General features: G+C 34.0%; 1 protein-coding gene across 2 annotated transcripts in view; it reads right to left on the minus strand.

Moving 5' to 3' along the window:
* LOC145255568 (transitional endoplasmic reticulum ATPase) overlaps positions 1-21192 on the minus strand; it is a 73751-nt gene that overhangs the window by 39592 nt on the left and 12967 nt on the right. For both annotated transcript variants that reach the window (XM_080114025.1, XM_080114029.1), the window contains exons 3-6: positions 4614-4786; positions 3687-3767; positions 890-1082; positions 455-586 (exon numbers count right to left, since the gene is read on the minus strand). In XM_080114025.1, coding sequence (XP_079970151.1) covers positions 455-586; positions 890-1082; positions 3687-3767; positions 4614-4786 — 579 coding nt within the window. The remainder of the gene's footprint in view (positions 1-454; positions 587-889; positions 1083-3686; positions 3768-4613; positions 4787-21192) is intronic.

A 21192-nucleotide genomic window follows, 5' to 3' on the forward strand; every position in this document is an offset into this window, starting at 1 on the left:
TCTGCTATTTCCTTGGATATGTGTTCATCTCCTTAAAACTTCAAATATCTATATCTGATTGAACTATCATGAACTATATTATAGATAGGGAGGTCTTAAGTAACCTGGACAAAGAAATTTAACTAAATTTTAGTTTTACTAATATTTATATATAAAAGATAATTAAAATCAGATAACTAATGTGTAAATTTCTTTTTAAAACTGAGGAGGTTTTACATCTTAAAATTATCATAATCTGAGCATTCCAAATATGATACTTTAAGCCCCAAGTACCTTTATGAAACTTTATTTTCTTACCATTCTGCAATATGAGATAAAAATATTTAACATATTTACCATGAAATAAAATTGAATACAAAAATTATTCTGTATACACAAAACATAAGTTATGAAATTAATCATTTTTCATGAGATCATTTATATAAAGAAACAAAAGAAAAAGTGTAAGATTTACCTTGACACCAATTGCCTTAAAAAGTTGTGGATGACGTAAAGGCAATTCAACCATTTCCTTAATGGCAGCCAGTTGTTTCCTACAGCCACCAATGTCATCATAGCCAACCTCATTCAACGCTTCTTCCTCATCCTGTAAATAAAAATATGAGTTTGGATCATGGTATAATTTTAAATATTCATTATTCTATATAGAATATTATTTTAATCTAAACTAATCAATAACTATATCAAATAGATGGGGAATCAACTGAAAGTCAAAATATAGTCTAGTCTTATTTTAAAAATTTTTTAAAGATTTTAAAATTTTAGTGTTCTTATTTTAAGCAAATACTCAACTCTACCGATAGTACAATCAATTTGAATTAAGATACGTACAGGCAAGAACCACTTGTTTTATTAGAGAAATTTCCAAATTCTACATGCAATATCTTACCTCTCTTTTAACTGGATCACCATCGCAGTGAATGACAGTTGCTGGAGCCACAATGCAGTAAGGACTGGGATCTGTAGCTATTACTTTAAATTCCACAGCACGCATATTACCACGTACCAAAAATATATCTCCTTTTCTTACAGGTCTATAAGCTTCCAGGAAGTATGGTTTAAGGTAAACTTCAAAGAGATTACTGTATAATAAAAAAAATAAATAATATTCAATTGCAGTAAGAGTAAAAAATATAAAATAAATTTAACTCCTTACTCTGAATTATTTCAAGATTTTATAGTATTTAAAGTGTCAGTAAGTTCAGCTATGGACTGGATTATCTCCCTTGAGTTCACAGCAACTTGCCTTAGATAGTCAGACGCTTCTACACTATCAGAACAAAATTTTGGAAATCATAATACCGAATTTCACATGAAAACAATGCTATCTACGTATTCCTCGTATTTTTATTATATCCAAAAATTACGCCAAGTCGACAAGGGAGAAAATTATTAAAGAAAATAGAATTTCAAGAAAACAATCATATTTGCTTATGTAAGACACAGGAGAGTTCAAAAAGTAGGTAATTTTCCGTTTCAATTTATTTTATTAAAACAAGATGGCCACAATTTTTCACCTGCTAACACGATTAAAGTTGTTTATTTTAATAATTCAGTAATATTCAAGTAATTTCGACTGCATAATTTGGAAGTTAACATTGTAATTTATTAGAATTGACAAAAAAAAATATCAGTAGGAACCATTGTTTTTTATCTGAAAACTCCATTTATCGACTACAATATTCATTCTAATATTTAATGATAAATATAAACAAATTAAAATCAATAGTTTTTTTTAGTAAATACACCAGCTGAAAAAGTTCAAGCACAATTTTATTAAATTACCATTTTCTTTTTAAAAAGAAAAAAAATCAGTTAATCTAGAGTAAAACTCAAGATAGGATAGTAAACTAAATAAAAATAAAAATCTTTTTTTTTAATTATATTATTCCCACCCTTCCATACATTCCATCAATATTGACAAATTGCAAATATCCTCTATGTAGAATTATCAACTTGATGCTACAGAAAAGGTGATTAAGCAAAGTTTTTAATTTTTGGATAGAAAATTAAACGTATTCAAATTTAAACTAATATAGCCATGTTATTTTAATAAAGTAAATAGAAATTCAAAATCGCTCAGAAATTTCACTTGAAAGATTTCTTCAATCCTTTTAAAAAATTTTAACCTTTGAAATTTGGTATTAGAAACAATTTTCTGAAATTAAAAATCTAAATACATTTTGCTTTTTAGCTTTGCAAATATATTAAGATAAGCAATTTAAAATTTTTAGTATTTTTTGTTTTATTAAAAAAGCATATTTTTAGATTTACAAGGGTTTCCTAATTGTTCTTGAATTGAAATTGAGATGCAAAAGAAAAATTTTAATACATCTTGATACATCTTGACTGTTTAAGTAAAAAAACAATTTACATTTCACATCATAATGCCACAAAAATGGACAGCCAAGATAATCAACTAGGATTCAGATTTGTTAATTACTCTATAATTTTATGGATTTATTAATAAGAGTGTTTACTACATCAATTAACTTCTATAATGTACAAAAGATGGATTTTTTTTTTTTTTTACAAACGAGTGACCACTTATCAAAGCCAGGAGGCCACTTGAGGATAAGAGTTAATGACTATACAGTAGTCAATGGGAAAATTTCAGTAATCGTTAGTAGTGGAAATTTGGCAAATTGGATTACTTAAGAGGATAGCTCATCAAGAATTTGTTCACGCTGGACTTGAAGACGACCATATTGTAGTCAGTTGGAACTACAAAATGAAAGAGTTCCACAAGCATGCAGTTCTAAGAGAGAAGATTTGTTCATGGAATCTTTCTTTAGGTTTAGGCACAGATAAAGAGTGGGAGAAATTATTGATAGTGGTTTCAACTAGACGAGTGTTTTTCGTGAAAGTCAGGCCACCGGGGGGGGGGGTTATAGATTGGAGCTCAGACGAGCACTTGCCATGAAAATAACAATAAAGCAGAGATAGGCGCGCAACATCTTTTCTGTGGGAAAGAGGTTGCAGGGAAGAGAAAAGGGCATCTCCCCACTAGGCTACAAAGTCTATTTTGAACTTTGTCAAAGCAAGATAAGTTGCTTCTAGCAGCTCTTGTCCAAATGTGGCAACAGTACTCCATCCTTGGGCATACTTGGCTCTTATACAGATAGAGAATTGCATCAGCAGTGAGATATCTACTGGGGTGGTAGAACAATCACACCATTTTTCCAGCAGCCTTGGCAACGGATTTGATGTATGTGTTCAATCTCAGATCACGAGTAAAAGTCAGACCCACATGGAGCCTTGTAAAGATGAGAGCCATTCATTTCAATTGACACCAGATGGGGATCAGAGCATTGATGATGGAAAGATAGAAATTTGGTTTTAGATACATTAAAATTAACCAGTTACCTCTTTCCTCATTGCACCACGTGATCAAGATCAGAGGAGAGAGAATCAGAGAACTTGGTTGTTTATGGCCTTTGCAGTGTGGCTATAGATGGTAGTGTTGTCAGCACAAATGTCTACGAATGATCTTTACCTATCAAAAAAGTAAAACTACTACATAATCAAATACAACTTTTAAATATGTTTGGAATAAAAAAAAATTATGATTAAATTTATTGTCCAGTTTGCTTTGACATTAATATAGCAATATTAAAATGCAACTAGAGATCTCTAAAAAGGTGACATAAACCATATGTTGAACAATAAAAAGAGAATTCACTTACCCAGTAAGGCCTTCCACGGTATCATCAATGGGGAGGACATGAATTCTTTTACCATATTTCACATCTTGACAAGACTGGATGCTAAAATAAAAAGAAAAGAAGATTTATATTATCACCATATTCGGTTTAACATACATTTTACATGCTGGTATGTGTTGGATGGTTTTTAGAAATTGACTTCCAAGTTGCTAAGCTATCTGCGACTAGGTCTTTATTTTTTTTTATTTTTTCAATTCCATTGTTATCACTTTTTTTCAATGTTTTCTTTTGCCTTCCTCTGTGAACGGACTGCTATCTCAATTGTTAGACATTTACTAACCCAGGAACTTATACTTTCATTCAATATGATTATACCATCGAAGTTTCCTGTTCTTCACATATTTCTCTATACTATCCAAATTTAATCTTCCTGAGGTCATCAGATCTACGTGTTTTTAAAACTGGCATTACACATTTATAGCATTCCTCTCTTTGCAACATGCTCTCAACTCTCACTGGACACGTTTCACTTCCATACATCATATTGTATACATATGCCTGATAGATTCTTTTAATCAACAGTGGTAACAATCTGCTGGTTAATAATGACAAAAGTTTCCTGAATTTACCCCATCCTCTCCTAATCATAGCTATCACACTAACATCAACTGCATCCTGTGCCCCAATGCTATCACCAAGGTAACAAATTACTGAACAGCCTTAATAACTTTTCCATCCAGTTTCTCAGAATTCACTTTTGTTCCTGTTGTCTTGCACACAAACTAGACGTCCCTCTCAACCTACCAGTAATTCAACTGCACTTCTTGTATATCCAATGCTTACAAATACCACAGAAAACGGAGTTGCATTTAATTCTCTTATCTATAGAGGGAACATTTTGAACGAGAAAGTAATTTATAGATAAAAATTTCTGCCATTAAAACTTACCTAACTACGTCTCCAAGACGAACTCTGAGATTATTGCGAACACATCTATTGATTCTAATTTTCTCATCAGACACAGTATCGTCAGAGAGTACAATTACAACAGTTTCTCGGCGTCGTTTGCCCTTCAAAAGAACAGTGTCACCACGAAACAGCTGCAACTCATCCATTTTTGTCTGAAAAAAAATAATAAAAATTAGAATTTCTACTTTTTACAGAATTAAAAATAGTTAAAAAAATAAAAATAAAAAATTTAAAAAAATTTGACTAATTTTTACAAATTAAATTCAAATATCAACAATAAAAATGTGTCAATTGTAAATAACTAAATCATAAGTGTAAAAAGTGACAGATAAGAGAAAAAAAATTTATTATGAACAAAAAAGTAAGCCTTCAAATGTCACCATTTCTCATTGAACTTGGTATTTAAAAAATAAAAATAAAATAAATCCAAATTTTAAAGATTCAAATTTTACTCAACATAAGATGTTAACAGATCAAAATATCTTAACTTCACATATTTCTTTGGTTAGAAGAAAGACCTAAACTACAATCCCTCTATTTATCTTACATATATGCCTTGAAAAGAAAATAAGTTAATTAAAATAAGTTGTGTAAAAAAAAAAAAAAAAAAAAAAAAATTCAGTTTAAAAGTACTTTTTGTTTTACTTTATGAGCTATATCTGATAAAATTTTAAACCTATAAAATTCCTAATTAGCAATACACATGAAAAAGTTGAAATGGCTTAACATATTTCAATAATTGCATACATTGAAAGAGATTGACAAGTAAAGAATCATTTAAAATTTTTGAAATCCAATTAAAATTAAGAACGTCATAACTATTTTTGTGCCTTGCACATTTGGCTATTTTTCTCTTTAAAGCTATATGCATTTTGTCACATTTTTTACACTACGTTTTCAGTAAAAATGTTATATCTTTGTTAAAACAAGATTAAACAATGAAATTTCCATACAAGAGTATTTTTGTACAATGAATCAGAATATGCCACTGAAAATCTCCAGAAATTCATGGTTTCTAAATAATCTGCAGCAAGTGCACATAAATACAGTGTATCACAAAAGTGAGTACACCCCTCACATTTCTTCAAATATTTAAGTATATCTCTTCATGGGACAACACTGAAAAAATGATTTTTGGACACAATGAAAAGTAGTCTGTCTGCAGCATATATAACAAAGTTAATTTATTTTCACCTCAAAATAGTCATTAAAAGCTAAATCCCTGGCAACAAAAGTTAGTACACCCCTTACGAAAAGTTGTTAATTTTAACAATATGTCAACTCTCAATATTTTGTGTGACCACCATCATTATCCAAAACTCCCTTTACTCTCCTGAGTATGGAGTTTACCAGAGCTTCAAATGTAGCTACTGGAATGCTCTTCCACTCTTCAATTACAACATTGCAGAGCTGGCAGATATTTGAGACTTTGCGCACCTCCACCTTTTGCTTGAGGATGCCCTAAAGATGTTCTATTGGGTTTGAGTCTGGAGACATGCTTGGCCAGTCCATCACCCTCAGCCGTAGTTGTCTTGGATGTGTGTTTTAGGTCATTGTAATGCTGGAACACTGCTTTGCGATCCAGTTTTCTGGAGGGAAGGAAATATACTCTGCTGCAGTATTTGACAGTACATGTTGGAGTTCATGTTTCCCCTCAACGAAATGTAACTCCAATACCTGCAGCACTCATGCAGCCCCATACCATGACATTTCCACCACCATGCTTGACTGTAGGCATGAGACACTTATCTTTGTACTCCTCAAATTCGTGTGCATAGCTATCACCCCAGAAGGAAGCCTCTTCTGAAGGCAATACACAAGAAAGTCTACAAACAGTTTGCTTAAGACATGTCAACAAAGCCCATAGTTTACTGGAACCATGTCCTATGGTCTGATGAGACAAAATTTAATTTGTTTGGTTCTGATGGCTTTAAGCATGTGTGGCGGCAACCAGGTGAGAAGTACAAAGATAAGCTTTTAATGGTTATATTTTGAGTTATTTTGACATAAAAATAAACTCATATGTTGCAGACAGACTACTTTTCATTGTGTCAAAAAAATCATTTTTTCTGTGTTGTGCCATGAAGAGATATACTTAAATATTTGAAGAAATGTGAGGGAGTGTACTCACTTTTGTAATACACTGCATACTACAATTCCTTAAAAATGCCATGTATCCATTAAAAGAAAAAGAAAAGTTAAAAAACTCAAAGCTGAATCATAATGCATTTTATGTACCATAAACTGAAATCTAAATCTAGAACTGTTTAAAAATGAATACATTGCAATATTTCTTTGGTATTATATAGTAAATTAATCCCTCTGTCACCCCTCCTCATCTGACCACCTCTCCAAAATATGTGATTCAAACTTTGTAGACAATTACGTGCAAACACCTTGAAAAATTTTAATGAAAGATAAAGAAAAATTATTTTAGAATTTAATGTAAAATGATTCCCTATTTTGAGAGATTCCAGCATTTTAAAGCAGTGTGGCACAATGGCTAGCCCCTTTTTAAGGGAGCTGGGGGCTGCTACATGAATAACCCCTATATCTAGCTTCTAACCTTGTGCCTGACTTTGTGATGAAGTTAAAAACGTTTCATGCAGGTGTTTTGTGGGTTTGGGAACGTTAGATCATGTCGGTTGGGTTTGAATGACAGGTGTTATGAAACTTTTAAAAGGTCAGACTTACACGCGGATATCTGAAGTTGAAAAATAAAACATTGCGTGAAACGCATATTTCTCTCTCTCATTCTCTCTCTCTTTCCTTCTCTATTTCTCTCTCTTTTAATGGAGAAAGAGAGAAATGAAATAGAATTTAATTGTTTTAAAAACAGTTGACGCTTGGCTTCTTGGGTCGGTGGACGCGATCTAAGCATGCATTCGATTTCCGCTGTTTTTATAAAAATATGCCTCGTATTTGTTAAATCTATATATATATAAAAGCGAAAATGTGTGTATGTATGTTTGTATGTGTGTGTGTGTGTGTGTGTGTGTGTGTGTTTGTATATCTCGCAAAAAGTTTCGACACGAGTCACGGATTTTTGCCAGATCATATCATTTTAAAGTTCCAACCTTCGCCCAACAAATATCGAAAAATTGGCCAAAAAACGTTAATTTCTTCAGCCTGAAATCAGCAGTTTTCTACAGAGGGGGGGGGGTCAGCAAAAACCGTCCTCTCATGACGAGATCGGTTCTACGCATGCACAAATGACGTCGGAACCTGATTTAGTTTAAAGATTTAAAAAAAAAAAAAACACAATCTAATTTCGTGGACGTGATCTTAGCTTCGTTGCTTAGAGCGCAGCCTCATTATCTAAACGTTTTGGGTTCAAGTCATGGTGTGAGATGTCTATTTTTTTCTTGATTTTTTAAATTTTAATATTGAAGCAGGCTTATTTAGGCCATTTTTCACGTGTTTTTCAGATTTTTTAACCTTTTTTTCTGGGTTTTTTTTTTGCTTATCCTTAGGTTTTCATTAACACCCCCCCCCCAACCCCGCACGACCACACACACCCAAAAACACCCGGGCAACGCCGGGTACCTCCCGGGGTTATTTAAGCCATTTTTCACATGTTTTTTTGGGGGGGTTTTTATTTTTCAGATTTTTTAAAGAAGTTTTAACATTCGTTTTTCTGTTTTCTTTTTTTGTTTTTCCGATTTTTACATTTAATATCATTCGTTTGCCTTACGTTAGTTTTTTTGTGTTTTTTTTTTATTTTTTAAAGTTTTAAAATATTTACTTCGCTTATTCTTATGTCTTGATTAACACCCCGCCCGAGCACACACACCTCGAAACACCCGGGCAACACCGGGTATCCTTCCCTAGTCTTAAATAAATTATATATATTTTTATAAAAATGCATTTGTTGCTGTTTTCATACAAGTGTTCGATTTCAGCATACAATTAATGCCGACGACAGAAAGCTGCCTGTAACGATATATACAAGCGACGATGGGAAGATGCCTGTAATGACCACACATAATGTGACCCATGCCAGACAGTTATAGCTGACGACGTATCGACCCGTTTTTGTTGATGTTTCCAGCCTGTGTATCGTTTAGATATCCTTGGATATCGTTTATTCCCCGAGGAGCTGGTTGCGTTCCCAAGACGTTCCCCAACCAAGTAACCCTCCCGGGGAGGCGATAGTACCACAGCAGTTAAGTATTTTTTTCTATGGAGATAAATCCTATGTTTTTTTAAGATGATTGTGTGGTTTTAAGAGAGTCTTTGTGCAATTATGGGATGGTGGGGAGGTTGCCACTGATTTTGAGTTAATGTTAGAGCTATGGGAAATTATGTGTTAATATCCTGAAGACTTGGTAGAAACAAAGCAAAAACAATTTTAGAATTTAGAGTGGGGTTGGTTTCACATAAATTTAATGTAACCTTGAGATTACATTAATGTAATTTTGAGACCATTCTAACATTTTAGGACAGATGACCAATTTATTTTTTTATGGGAGAGAAATCATGTGCATTTTTCTTTAAGGAAAGATCTCTTGTTCTTTTTTGACGATATGTAAGCTTGCCACTTGGACTTAGCGCTATTGTTAGGGCTAAAGAAGGTAGGTTTATTGTTAAGAAAGACGAAAATAAAAAATATAGAGGGGCGGGGGGGTACCACTTGCACATGTGAACCAAAAAAATCATTTCACATTTTTCGCTGTTCAAACCAAAACACTTTAATTCAATGTTAAAAACTAGTGCATGCAAGTTATACATTTAGAACCCTTATTTTCTTCATTTTTCAATTATATAAATATTTTTAAAATTTGACCAGTGGTCAAATTTTAAAAATATTTATATAATTAAAAACAATAACTAAACATGTAAGATCATTTTTTGGTCTCCTGACAAAACGTGTGTGGACCTGTAAATTCACCCCTGTCCGTTCGTCTGTTCACACTTTTCTCAATAACTATGCCTCAAATTTTTAAAAAAATTTGCACAAATATTAAACATGATATGAGTAAAAAAGTACCTGAATGGATTTGCCGGGAAAACGTTGGTTGTTCCTGTAGGGGTGCTTTTCGAGTTAAAATGGCTAAAATTGATACTTGTGCTTAGTAAAAAAAAAATTTTTTTTTTTTTAAAATTGATGACTTGGATTTTTATAAAACTTTCTAAAAAGTTGTAACTGATTTCTATATAATTTTGTTTGTCTATACTTCGCGATAACTCTTGGGTGTGCCCCAGGGGTTCTTTTAGGGCTAATAAAAACTCCATTTTTGGGACTATTTAACTATATTTGTCCAAAATTTTCTGTGTACGTCTATTTAGCAGTTTTGCATGCTGCTGAACTCAAATTTAAATATGTTAAGGCCTTGGGGACTTAAGGGGGGGGGTGAACTTAGTCATTTCAGATCAAGTAAAGATTAGATATCCCATAGCAGAAGACAAAGATTGGCGAACATTTCAAGTGACACCAGTTGTTTGACCTTGACATTGCCATTGGTCGTTTGTAAACACGTCAAATAGCAGACATGGTCGAATGTTCGCGAGCAAGATTTTTTTTAAAATAGATTTACAAAACTTTTAAAGATTTAAAAGAAAAATATATATTTACAAAACATTTTCTTTAATATTAAACATTTACAAAACTTAAGGATTAAAAAAAAAAAACGTTTTTCTATTTACGCAAAACAGTGTAAGTAATAAAACGAACGTATTTAAATAAATAGTGCACTTTTTATATATTTACAGAACTTTTTAATAAAACTAATAATAATAATATGAATAAATAAATGGTAAATTTTTACGACGTGCCCCAGCGTATTATAAACACTCCAACCTCCCTATGTTAAGAACAGCTTTCGGAATAAACACCTCCAACTTCAAAAGCCGTTCTTAACATGGGGTGTTGAGGGTGTTTATACTACGCTGGGGCAGGTCGTAAAATAATACCAAATAAATAAATAAACCAACGTTATAACTGAGAATTTCGGATGATGTCAATTAAAAAATACATAATTAAAAAAAATTTTTTAAATAAAATTATTATAACGTAACTTTTTAATGGCAGAAACAAATATAAAATAACTGACTTGTTCAGATTTTTGCGACCAAGATTAATTTTTATGTACAGTTTTTTGGGGTTATTTTTTTATCTTTCTTTGTGTGTTTTTAATACAATGTAATATTTATTTAAAGTGTGCTGTATGTAGGTGGTCAGTGAAGGAAAAATCCTTCTAGACAGAGGCAATTTTTATGCATAATAAAATCACAAGTATAAGCAAAACAATCGAGATTTTAACAAATATATTTTATTCACACATCTTTTATAACTTATTTTTATTAAGATGAAGTGTAGTATCACAACATACAAATCTTTTTATAATTTTCATAAAAAAAAAGATAAAAAATTTTCAAGTAGTTATAAGCTTCGAAAGATAGGTCGAATTATTCAAGTTTTTATCACGCATTTTTAATGGAAATTTCTGACACTAGTGTTTCACCACTGTGCTGACTTTAAAAATATTCCACGGAATGTGTTCCAATAAACTTACTACATGTACTTAGTCTAAATATCGACTCACCTGTCTCACAAAATTCAGTCCCATCCACTTTACATATCCTTAAATGCTAGATCACCTCACTTTGGAACTCTTCAGTTTTTTTTGTTTTTTTTTGGGGGGGGGGAGGTTAGTCAAACATTTTATTTTCGCTTATTTTGTCAGAGGTTTTCTTTAATAATTTTTTTTTTCTACCTTATTGCTTTTCATAATTTTTGGATATATTCATTACTGTTGCAATATTTTGGTGTTATAATGGGGTATGATCCCACACAGTCGGACGATTCTATTTATAAACGATGCTGCTAAGAACTGACAAATCAAATTAATTCACGTTCTGCTACCAACCAATCAGAAACCAGAATTGCTTCATAAATATTAAACCTTTTCTGGAGCAATTTCATATGTTCTTTTCCGTCTCGACACAGTAAGAATATTTTGTTCTGTGGAACTGTCTACTACAAACAAGTTACCTCCCAGGACTTGTGTGTAACAGTGAACCATCTAAAACTGTTCTGAAACTAAAAGTGACTTACACTTCTAGAGGTTATGGGCCCAGCCCTACAATATTCCTAATATCAAAAAGTTGCCGACTGTAGTTGATGGAATGCAAATACAAACATCAAAAAACTTCAACTGCGACGTCTGTACGCAAGGGAAAATGACAAACTATCAAAACAAGATACCAGACAAATAGGCCAAAAAAATCCTATCAATGGTGCATTGTGACTTGAACGGTCCCGTAGAACCGATGGCCAGAGAACATTATAGATATGTGTTGAATTTCGTAGATGACCATTCAGGTTTAATAATGGTTTACTTTTTAAAGAACAAATCTGATACCCTGCTAGCAACTAAGAAATATCTAGCCGACATGGCCCCCTACGGTGAAATCAAGTGTATTCGCTCTGACAACGGTACAGAATTCACCAATAAATACTTTGAACTTTTACTAATTAACCATCATATCAGGCATGAAACAGATCCTAGATCGACACACCAAAACGGGACTGCTGAACGTGCGTGGCAGACACTTTTTGAAATGGCAAGATGCCTACTCATTGAATCAAAACTCAATAAAAACCTCTGGCCGTATGCACTTATGGTGGCAGCCTATATACGCAACAGGTGGTTTAACAAAACACTATCTAAAACTCCATATGAATCTTTCTGCGGTAAAAAAACAAATTTAAGCAGAATGCATATATTTGGTTCAACTTGCTTCACATATATAGAGAAAAAAAGTAAATTGAATATTAAAGCCGACAGAGGTATATTTCTTGGATACGATAAAAACAGTCCAGCCAATTTAATATTTTTTCCAGAAAAAAATAAAATAAAAAGAATCCGATGTGTAAAATTCACAGACACGTTTAATTTTACAGACGAAAACCCGTCATATGAAGATGAAATTATATTACCTCAAATAATTAAAACAAACGAAAACAATAAAAATGACGGAGACGAGTGTCCATGATGATGATGATAAAGTCGAAAGATATCCCAAAAGAAATAGAAGGCGACCCGATTTTTTTGTGGTCGACAATATAAAAGATTATCAAATCGACTATTGCTATTCAATGGAAAATGCGCCAAAAAGCTTCAACCAAGCAATTAATTCAGAACATTGTGATGAATGGAAAATTGCCATGAAAAAAGAAATAGACGCCTTAACCGAAAATGATACCTATACGGTAGTGCCTCTCCCAAGAGATAAACATGTTATTTCTGCCAGATGGGTCTTTACAAAAAAGAGTGCAGCATCAGGCGTAGAACAGTACAAAGCTAGATTTGTTGCTAAAGGGTACTCTCAGATTTACGGTATAGAATATTTTTCTACGTTTTCACCGACCACAAACCTAACGACAATTAGAATTTTACTGCAAGTCGCATCACAATATGACCTAAACATCCATCAAATGGACGTAAAAAATGCTTATTTGAATGCCCCAATAGACTGTGAAATTTATATTACCCCTCCAGAGGGATTTATAATGAAAAATAAAAATAGCGTGTGGCGACTTAACAAGTCATTATATGGTCCAAAGCAGAGTGCTCAGTGTTTGAATACAGTATTTCATGATTATATTATTAAACAACAATTTAGAAAATGTGCTGTAGACCCCTGTTTATATACCCAACACAAAGACGATAAACTACTGATTTTGGTTTTGTGGGTCGATGATATTTTAATCGCATCAAATTGTGACATAATGTTAACTGATGTTAAGAACAAATTAAGTAAAAGATTCAAAATGACCGATCTTGGCAAAATATCCTGGTTTCTGGGGATAGAATTTACTCAAAGTTAAAGACTTGTTACGATGACTCAATCGAGATACATCGACAAAATACTATTAAAATTTGGAATGGGAGAGTGCAAGAAACGCTCTACACCGGTCGAAAATGATATTAATAAAAATATACACACAGAATCTGAAATAATAAATGACACAATATCGCAAAATTATAGGTAGTCTTATATATTTAATGACTGCAACCAGGCCCGACATATGCTATACAGTAACAAAACTGTCACAAAAATTATCACGACCGACAATGAAGGATTCAAACAGAGCTAAACAAGTCCTGCGTTATTTAAAAGGAACTAAAGAACAGAAGTTAGTATTTAGAAAATCAAGAAATCCCCTAAAATTAGGTTTTTCGGATTCAGACTGGGCAAACGACGAAGATCGCAAGAGTGTATCTGGATATTGTTTCAGACTCTCAGAAAATGAGCCTATTATTTCATGGAAATCTAAAAAGCAACAGATTGTATCTCTCTCTCTACGTGTGAAGCAGAATTTATCGCGATCACACACACGACCCAGGAAGCACTCTACCTTAAAAATATCCTAAAGACTATTTTAGAGCCAGAATTAATTAAAAGCCCCGTAGTAATTAATTGTGATAATCAAGCCAGTATAGTCTTAGCACAGAACATGATAATCAACCAAAGATCTAAACATATAGATATAAAATACCATTTCATAAAAAAAAGATAAAAAAGGAATCCATTATTTTGAATTACATATCTTCAGAACAAAATATCGCTGATGTATTTACGAAACCTGCAACAAGGATAAAGTTACGTTTTTTCTCAAAACTTGTTGGGGAATTTGACTGAATAATTTTTTTTCACTGCCCTGTATGTATATAGATTTCTAATAACAAAAAAAAAAAAAAAAAAATTAGTTCTGGACAAGACGTTAAACTGTATCCATTTTATTTGTATTAACACTTTAACCTACTAATGCGTAACTAATACTTTTGCTGAAAAAAAAAAAAAAAACTCTTTGTAATTTTCCTTTTTGACATTTAAACACAATTAAAAATGGCATCTTTTTAAATGCTAAAATTCTAAGATCCAAATGATTTCTAATTTTTGTTATGTCTAAGTGAATATAAAAATATATATTTATTTTTGAGCAGGACAAACACAAGGGTCTTCCCCATTATAAAAAAATAGGGAGGATGTTGCAATATTTTGGTGTTATAATGGGGTATGATCCCACAGTCGGACGATTCTATTTATAAACGATGCTGCTAAGAACTGACAAATCAAATTAATTCACGTTCTGCTACCAACCAATCAGAAACCAGAATTGCTTCATAAATATTAAACCTTTTCTGAAGCAATTTCACATGTTCTTTTCCGTCTCGACACGGTAAGAATATTTTGTTCTGTGGAACTGTCTACTACAAACAAGTCACCTCCCAGGACTTGTGTGTAACAGCGAACCATCTGAAACTGTTCTGAAACTAAAAATGGCTTACACTTCTAGAATTACTAAAAACAAAATGTTGAATTATGCTATTATTTTGGTTACCCCTGCACCAAAATAAGTGTGCTGCTGCTATTCAGTTGACCGAGAATCTAATCATTTTTATTTCTCTTACTGGACTAAATATTAAATATAAAGCATAATCTATGGGGAATAAAAAAATTTGCAGTATATGCTTGCATAATGTTTTATTTGTACATTCATCCCTCGATTTATCGGAGAGGGACCTATGTTTTCAGTGGTGTCTGTGCGTCCGTTAGTCAGGACGATTGCCAAATAACCGTCTATTAGTTTTTCCTGAAATTTTGCCACAAACTGTATTGCATTAAATATATGTGCACAGTAAAAATATTTTTTGCGAAAATTCCCATTGCGTCTTCAGGGGATCAAAATAGGTTAAAAATGCCCCAAAATGATATGTTTTGCCCCATGGCTTTTGATCCATCCATTAGATTTTTCAGAAACTTGGCCAAAATATGGAGCCCATTGTTCTTAATATAAATCCAGTATGGGTGACCCTGGCAAAATTCTGGTTCGCGTCTCCAGGAACTTACAGTGCTAAAAACTCCGCTTTTTGTTGCTCTTGTTTTCATATTTCTCAACAAAAACTTGATTTGTCTGACTATATAGTAGTTTTTCACAGTGGTCAACTCAAATATACATGTGTTAAGGCCTGAAACTGCACTGTTATCCATTTACTGGGATTCTGCATCAAGGGCTCAAAAGAGGTCAAAAATGCTCCAAAATGGCTAAAGTGGGACTTTTTGCCCTTTGATCCATTAGATTTTCCTAAATCTTGGCCAAAATGTGAGGCCATTGTTCTTAATATTAATTCAGTATGGGTGACGCTGGCAAAATTCTGGTTCGCATCTCTCTGGGACTTTTAGGGCTAAAAAAGACATGCCTTTTTGGGGCTCTTATCATATTGCTCGAAAACTTTATATTTATGTCTTTATAGTAGTTTTCCATGGTGATGAATTCAAATATACATGTCTTAAGGCATGAAACTGCACCGTTTTTCTATTTTCACTGGGAGTTGGTGTTCCCAGGAGCTCAAAAGGGGTCACAAATGCCTCAAATTGCAAAAAATTACACGTTTTACCCCATAACTTTTGCTCCATCCATTAGATTTTTCTGAAACTTGGCTAAAATGTGAAGGCAACACTTCTCACATTCATCATTTCTTCACTATTTTTTGTGGCATCATCTCACATGCAGCACAAGAGGGGGACCACACGCGCACGGTTTGTTTTTATTTTAAGCTGGTATTTTATAATGTAGTTTTCTTTTAATTAAAATTAATTTGTTGACTGCCAATTTTTGCTGCTATCTAGTAGCATTAAAAGTGTATGCTGTATTTTCATGGACCTCGATAATACTACATATCTAATGTGCTTCAACAAATCGTATCCGTTTACTTTTGGGTCAGTTTTTAAAAGAATTACATTGATGGAAAGAGAATAGAATAAACATACTAATGATGTTAATTTATTTTGCTTTTATGCGTTCAATGTTTTTATGCTTCAAGTTAAAAATGAAAAAAACGGTAAAAAAAACGACAGCAAAAAGGGAAAACGTTTTTTCAATATTTACATTTCATACGTTACGCTTGTGAATTTAAACATGGCCGGAAGTTCAAATTTGATTGGATATGGCTGAAATTTTACAGGCTATATAAACAAAGAAGTCTATCTCTACTGGTCTTTGATTTTTACAACCACTGGAAGCAAAGTTAGGACCTAGCAAAGTTGACAAAGAATATTCAAAAATTGATAAGAAATCGGTATATATCATCCATTTTCATATAGGTAATAGTTTCAGAATTATTTTCATGTACGAGGGGCGTGTAATAAGTAATGCCCCTGACCCATTTCCAGTTGTTTGATCTAGCTGAAATTTTGCATGTGCAATGATTTATATCTCTACGGGTTATGTGGCAAATTACAGCTCTGAACTAATTGTGGTTTCTGTTTTACAGGTGTGAAATCGAGCCTGTTGAATGTCGAGCAGTGATCAGATTTTTGTATTTGAAAGGACGCACACTACAGGAGACTTTTGATGAAATGAAAGAAACTTATGGTGATAATTCCCCATCATATGACCTTGTAAAACGCTGGCATCGTGAATTTAAACATGGCCGGAAGTCTGTGGAAACAGCTCCCAGACCTGGTCGCCCCCCCCCCCCTTCTGCCATTGAGTAGGCATCTGTCCGTCAAGTTGAGGCTGCCATTTTGGAAGATCAACGCATTACTATTCACCAAATAGTCCAAGATGTCAAGATTAGTACAGAGTCTGGTGGAAACTATCATTCATGACCATTTGCATAAGATGTCTGCCAGATGGATTCTCACGTTGCTCACACCATTCCAGTAGCGAGAACGCGTAGAGTGCTCGAGGATGAATTTGGAGATGTGTCAAGAAGACGAGTCAAAGTTTTTAAAAAGACTGATTACACAGAATGAAACCTGGGTCCATCACTATGATCCAGAAACCAAAGCCCAGTCAATGCAGTGGAAGCACTTGGACTCGCCACCTCCAAAGAAGGCAAAGGTGCAGCCCTCTGCTGGCAAGGTCATGCTCACAGTCTTCTGGGACCAGGACGGAGTAGTGATGACAGATTTCCTGGCAAAGGGTACCACAATTATAGGAGCCTATTATGCTTCACTTCTGAGGAAATTAAGGGAGCTATCAAAATCAAGAGGCGGGGCAAGATCAGCAAAGGTATCCTCCTCCTGCAGACAACACTCTGGTCCACAACTCGCATGTCGCCAAATCAGAAGCACGGGCGTCGGGCGTGTGGTTATGAAAACCTCCCCATCCTCCCTACTCTTCTGACCTTGCACCCTCTGACTTTCACCGCTTCCCAGCTATGAAGTTGTTTTTGAAAGGAAAGTGTTTCCCAGATAATGCAGCCTTGATTTTTGAAGTCACGTCGTGGTTGGAGGGCCAACCTGGGGTGTTCTACAAAAACGGTCTCCAGAGCTGCATCAAACGATGGGAGAAATGCATAACTCTGGATGGTTCCTATGTAGAGAAAGACTAATAACTGTGCCAAGTTTCGTTGCTCTACTGCTATGGGAAGTGGGTCAGGGGCATTACTTATTGCCCGCCCTTGTATAATATGTAAATATTTGATAATTATTAATTGTGCAAAAATTTCTTTAAAATGTTATCTTTTATAGAAATTACAGAATATGGAATTTAACGGAAAATGACTTGCTATGTACTAATGCGTTGACAAGCCAGCGTATTGACGAGTTTCGTTTTGTATTCACTTATAAATAGAAAACTTTTTTCTGCTTTCAAAACTAAAAAAAAAAGTTTCATTTTTTATTCAGAGTTTGTCAATTTAAAAAATAATTTAAATTTTTCAAATTTGATTTCCAAATACTATTTTATTGTTTTTTAACGATTTTAGTACACATGTACTAAAATCGTTAAAAAACAACAAAAAGTACTAAGTACAAGCGTTTCTGTTATCATTTTTAAATAAAATGACTTTTATTTATAATTTTTATTTATAACTTTTATTTATTACTTCTTACTTGTACTAAAAGTACAGAGGCACATTGCCACTTTGTATGTAGGGGACTACTGTTAGGGACATGAGTTGCAGGGTTACTATGTAGGAGGTTGAGCAGCAAGATATCTGTTCACATTACACTTGAACTTCTGCAAGTCAGTATAGTTGGGGAAGCAGGAACTCTGAAGAGAATTCCAAAGTCTAGCAGTTCTGGGGGAAGAAACTAATAGAGTAAAAGGCTTTGTTAGATCTAGGGATTTCTACTGTGTAGTGATTTGTCTAGAGTATGTTGAGACGGTACAAGGGCTAGTAGTTCGTCAAAGCATCCACCATTAAAATACTTGTAGAACAGGCAGAGGGATACAACATTTCGTCGATGGGACAGAGGTTGAAGCTTAGATGACAGTTCAGAACCTACCAGGTTTGCGACTGTCTTTTGAACCCTGTCCAGGAGGGAAAGACTAGTAGCAGATGCACCCGCCCAAATGTGATAACAATACTCCATACATGAGTGAATGGTGGCCTTGTAGAGGTACAGAATACTTTCAGGCCTAAGAAACTTTCTAGCACGGTAGAGAGAGCCTACCTTCTTCGCAGCAGCCTTGGCAATGCTCTCAATGTATCTATTCCAACTCATGTTCCCTGTGAATGTTAAGCTGAGGAGTTTGAAAAAAGTACTTTCAGGTAATATATCTTTAGTCATAGCTATTGGAGGTTGAGAAAGTTTCTTGTAATTATTGAAGGAAACAAGCTTAGTTTTGGCAGTATTGAATGTGACCATCCAGTTTTGACTGTATTTTTTTTTTTTTTTTTTTTTTTTTTTTACAGAGGAAAATCAAATTTTAATGAGAGCAATCATCTCAGTTGGTCCCCATTTCTCCTTCACTCCTCACATTAAAAATCGGCCTTGTGCTTAATTTGCTCGGTGGGGGAGCAAATAAATACCCTTATGTTTGTAACTTTGTGATATAAAGTAGGAGATCACTTTTCTGTATTAATTTAATGTAAAATGATCACCCACTTTACAACCAGTAAGTCTCAAAGCCATTTAAATCATTCTCCAGATCATTCAAATTGTTTTTGAAGGATTTCAGTTATATTTTAAGCATTCAAGTCATTCTTAAGGTCATTCAATTCATCCTTAAGTTCATTAAAGTCATTCTAAGTCATTTACTTTTTATTTATTTAAGTCATTTCAGCCCATTTTTCGGTCATTTTAGTTTATCTTTAAGAATTTCATGTCAAGCCTACATTCACGAATTCATTCATTACACGAGAGCACGCGACTAATGGCTATCGGCCTTGTTAAGTCTATATGGCGCATGCATAATAACCGCTACACATCACATAACAATCTGTCACATTTTTATTTAAATTTCGGGTTACGTATGATCTTCCGTCTCTGTTTTATTGATTCTGGAAGTGTCCTTCAAGTCTGACTGCTGCTGCTCTTCTGTTTCAAGACACTTTATTTTGTCGACTGAAGAGAACGATTCATTATTTGGTGGCATTATTCTTAGAGGGTCACTGTTGATCAGTCACCTCTAGTTCAGAGCTATTTGATGGGGTAGAATCTGGTGGCTTGCAATGGTCAGTGAAGGCAGGAGATCCCAAGTTTGTAAAGGATGGGTCAGTGGTAGGAGTGGGAGCTAGGTCTTCTGTCGAGACTTTACTGACGGCTGTCAGGGAAAAGAATTCTGGCAAAATTGGGAGTTGCAGATATTATTTCTACTGGTTCCACTAGAGAGTCAGACTTGTGTTGACAGACAAACTTTCTAAGGAGAGCTGGGCCTCCTTGCAACCACTCAGGGAGGCTGTATTCAGTATCCAACCTTCTTGAAAAACTGAACATTCTCTCATGCTGTACAAAGGAGAGATCAAATAGAGTGCAAAGCAATGTCTAGTACTTGTTGCCAATGACAATCATCCAGTTGTCTGGTTTTGAGGGCGAGTTTGATGGTTTTCCAAATTGTATCATTTATTCTCTCGCATTGTCCATTGCTGATTGGATGGTATGGAGTTGAATGTGTTATCATTGCCAGAGAAACTCTTAATTCACTATGGATGGAATCTGGGCAACCAAAGAAGGTAAATAAATTCTGGAGACATTTTATGACAGTTTTTGTTGATATATCGTGGCATGGATAGACAAAAAGATAACGTGAATATTCATCTATGATCAAGAGTAGGTATTTGCAATTATTCGTAGATGGTTTTGGACTCATGAAATCTATTGAAAGGCATTCAAAGAGGGATCGAGAATGGATTAAACGACCTGAGGAGGTTTGAAGAATCTTGGTTTAATTCAGCACGTTTGACATTCAGTGCAGGTATGTTTAACATTCTCTATAGAGAATGGTAGATTCTTCTGTCTCACAAAATGATTCAGCCTCGATACTCCTGGAAGACAGAGCGCTGCATGCAGATCTTTTAGGGATAATGAGCACAAAGTAGAGCATGAACAAGAAGTATCTGCAGAGCTACTAAGGGAACCTGGTCTATATAAGAATAGCTGGAAAGTTCAAGTCTCCATCGAAATAGTTTATCATTTTTAATGCGGTTTGGTATATGAGTGTTGAACATATATGAAGTGGTCTGTTGGTCAGTAATGATGGTAAAATGCTGACCGAGTAAGAAATCATGCCATTTACGCACAGATTCGACAATGGCTGCTGATTCACATTCTACTGCTGAGTGTTGACGCTCCGACTGCGTCAGGGTCCTGGAAA

This window comes from Euprymna scolopes, chromosome 3, assembly GCF_053919585.1.
Source record: "Euprymna scolopes isolate OS-2025 chromosome 3, ASM5391958v1, whole genome shotgun sequence".
NCBI classification, from domain to species: domain Eukaryota; kingdom Metazoa; phylum Mollusca; class Cephalopoda; order Sepiida; family Sepiolidae; genus Euprymna; species Euprymna scolopes.